At 56.7% G+C, this 3,307-nt stretch overlaps 1 protein-coding gene across 1 annotated transcript; it reads left to right on the top strand.

The window, feature by feature from the left end:
- Positions 1 to 219: 219 nt before the first annotated feature.
- LOC104914447 (methanethiol oxidase-like) lies at positions 220 to 3,240 on the top strand (the record flags this gene model as incomplete). Its single annotated transcript, XM_010723994.3, has 7 exons — positions 220 to 418; positions 598 to 776; positions 895 to 973; positions 1,081 to 1,202; positions 1,297 to 1,389; positions 1,529 to 1,647; positions 1,760 to 3,240. Coding segments are annotated over 7 exons (954 nt in total), but the record flags the coding sequence as incomplete, so codon positions are not given.
- Positions 3,241 to 3,307: the final 67 nt, after the last annotated feature.

Here is a 3,307-nt window from a genome sequence, read left to right as displayed (position 1 = left end):
CTAACGCAAAGAATTGCGATCTGAAGCTGGGATAAATTTTTGGTTCAGAAAATTCTGCATAGCTCAGATGGAAAGCTGTGCTGTACTACACATGGTCCAATACAAAATACAAGCTGCAGCATCTGTGCAGCTAGCATCTCAAGGCAGAAAGTATTCAGAAGAGATTGGTCACTGGAGTTACCATCCATCCTTCGCACTTAGAAGTGATCTGTTGTGCTTCCCTCTGGTGCCACAGGTGGATTTATTGTGCTGGATGGAGAGACCTTTGAGCTGAAGGGCAACTGGGAACACGAGTGCGAGGTTCCCCCAACAGGCTATGACTTCTGGTACCAGCCACGCCACAACGTTCTCATCAGCACCGCCGGGATGGTGCCAAGAATTGCGGGACGTGGATTTAACCCGGATGATCTGAAGAAAGGTGAGGGAACGCGGACGCAGGCGCTGGGCCAGAGCTCAGCAGGCTCATGGGCGGATGCAGACGAGCTCGCAGGATGGGTGGGAGCTGGCGAGAGGGGACGGGCAGAGCGTGTGTAGGTGTCACCCACCTCCAGGGCTGCCCTCCCCTCCTGGCTCACTTCTCCTTCTCCTCCTGCTCAGGGGTCTTCGGGCGCCGCCTGAACGTGTGGAATCTGTCCTGCCGTACCCTGACGCAGTGCTTTGACCTGGGGGAGGACTCGTTGCCCCTGAGCGTGAAGTTCCTGCACAACCCCGATGCTGCCGAGGGCTACGTCAGCTGTGCCCTGAGCGGCATCATCTACCGCTTCTACAAGTGCGAGGCGAGTGCTGGGCTGCAGCCCTGGGGCCCCGGCTGAGAGTGCCCCGATGGAGGGCTGGGAGCCGAGAGCAAGGAGCCCCAGCCTCGCTGCCGGTGTCAGCCACGTGTTTCTTGTACAGAGGGACAGCTGGGCAGTGGAGGAGGCCATCCAGATACCAGCCAAGGACGTGTCGGGATGGATTCTGCCCAAGATGCCAGGTGAGCCCTGCGTGCTGCTCCCCATTTCCTCCTGGCACGTTGAGCTGTGCGGGATGTCTTCCGGGGATGCCGCCTCACCCACGGCTCTTTCTTCTCTGCCCTCCCAGCCTTCCCCAGCGACCTGGTCATTTCCCTGGACGACAAGTACCTGTACGTCTGCAACTGGCTGCACGGAGACATCCGCCAGTACGAGATCTCCAGGACCTGCAAGCCCCGGCTGGTGGGACAGGTGAGGCGGGGGCAGGAGGCTGCGCTCGTAGTTCCGTGGCGATGGGTGGTGGTGGTCAGGTGCCAAGCCACGCGTCTCCGTGCCTTGCCTGCAGGTGTTCGTGGGAGGCAGCATCCTGCGAGGCGGGCCCGTGACGGTGTGCAGAGATGAAGAGCTGAAGTGCCAGCCGGAGCCCTTGGTGATCAAGGTGAGCTCTGCGGGCTCTGCCCCACGGCGTCCTCTGCACTTGGGCTCTGCTCTGCTCTCCCTTTTGCTGCTCCTGCTTTTGCTCATCGGCTGAAAGAGAGGAGCCATAGCAACGCCACTGCTCTCTCTTGTGCCTGCAGTGCAAGAGGGTGTACGGCGGCCCTGCCAAGATCCAGCTCAGCGTGGATGGCAAGAGGCTGTACGTCACCAACTCCTTCTACAGCACTTGGGACAAGCAGTTCTACCCGAACGTGGTCAAGTAAGGAACCTCGGGGAGGAAGGGGGCCCTTCTGGGTGTCCCTCGTGGGTGGGGATGGAAAGGTCAGGCGGCGCTGCTCTTGTCTGCAATGCTGCTCCATCGCCCCTCGCAGGGAAGGCTCTGTCATGCTGCAGATCGATGTGGACACAGAGAAGGGAGGCCTGACGGTGAACAAGAACTTCCTGGTGGATTTTGGAAAGGAGCCCAACGGGCCATGCCTTGCCCACGACATCCGCTTCCCTTGCGGAGATTCCACCTCCGACATCTCTGCCTAGGCGCCGTGGAACGGCTCCCTTCTTCTCTCTAGTCTGTAGTGCAGCCGTCAAGCGGAGCGTGGGGTGATTGGGTTGGGGGTCCCATTCCTTGCTGGAAGCTTCATTTCTGCAGCCAGTCCAGGCAGCCTTTGCTTTCCGTGCACACAAGTCCCTGGGCGTGCTTCCCAGAGCAGAGCGCAGCTCCTTGCTCAGACTCTGAGCCGTGCACAATGCACAGCTCCTTTCTGTTGAAGTCTGCATCCTCACCGTGCCATACAGAGCCTGCTGGAGGCTGTTGAGCTCTCTGTTAGGATTCAGAGCTTGCTCACACTTGCTGATGAAGGCCACAGAAGGTGAAATGCCCACGTTGTCTGAGCTGCTGTTCTTCAGCCGCGTTCGTTGCTGGGCAGTCCTTCCCTGGCACAGGGGCACACGGAAGCTGCTGGCGCGTGCCAGTGCCTGGGCCAGGACGTGTTGCATCGCTGCAGGAGTGTGAAGTGCTTCAGTCAGAAAGGGATGCCTGATTCCTGATGCTGCTTTTCTGGGGTTCTGCTTCAAACATGAATAAAACTCTCCTTTGCATCACCTTGGTCTTCACGTCTTAATTCACGGAAGCCTTTCCAATGTACTTAGGGGCAAAGCACGCTGGCAGTCCCTTTTCTGCCTCAACCAAGAGTGACTTCTCTCAGGAATCTGTGGCATTGTTGTCACCCAAAGCAATGTCTTGGATTTCCTAGAGCTTACTTTAGATAGGACTGAGAGAACACAGCTAGTAGTCATTCCAATGGAGTCACATCTGTTACGTGCCTGGTGTGCTGGTGGTGCCAGGGTTGAGCGGCTCAACAAAGTTGAGGCAATGTGAACTTGGGTCTTTGCTTGCAGTTCTCAGCACTCCCTCTGTGGCATTGGCAAAGGTGAGCTCAGCACCTTAAAACTTCGGAATAGAATTCCCTCTTTCACGCTGAGAAATGAGATTTGAATTTCTCTCCACAGGAAGGTGTGGTTATCAGAGCTGTAGACCATCCCCTGCTTCCCACGTGCTCTGTGGAGCTTCATCTGCGGGTGCCAAAGCCCCATCTTGCAATGGAATCCTGCTTGCGTGCAGGACAGCAAACGCTGCCCCAGGGATGTGCTGCAGAAACCCTTCTGCACACCCACCCATGTTCCCATTAGTCCCACTTGCCTCGAGACTCTCCACAAAGGCACAATTTGCAGCCATCATCAGTCTGGAGACTGCAAAAGTTGGAGTATAAAGAGCACGCTTTTAAATTTCAGCCTTTCATGTTCTCGGAAGAACATGACTTCACTGACTTCCTGCACACTTCCCATGGTCAAAGTTATTGCACCCTTAATGGTCCTGGGAGGAAAACAAGCCTCCAAAATGAGGTGTGCAGGAGTTCTGGAAG

Source organism: Meleagris gallopavo, chromosome 27 (genome assembly GCF_000146605.3).
Source record: "Meleagris gallopavo isolate NT-WF06-2002-E0010 breed Aviagen turkey brand Nicholas breeding stock chromosome 27, Turkey_5.1, whole genome shotgun sequence".
Classification (NCBI taxonomy): domain Eukaryota; kingdom Metazoa; phylum Chordata; class Aves; order Galliformes; family Phasianidae; genus Meleagris; species Meleagris gallopavo.
This window is presented reverse-complemented; position numbering and strand designations above follow the sequence as displayed.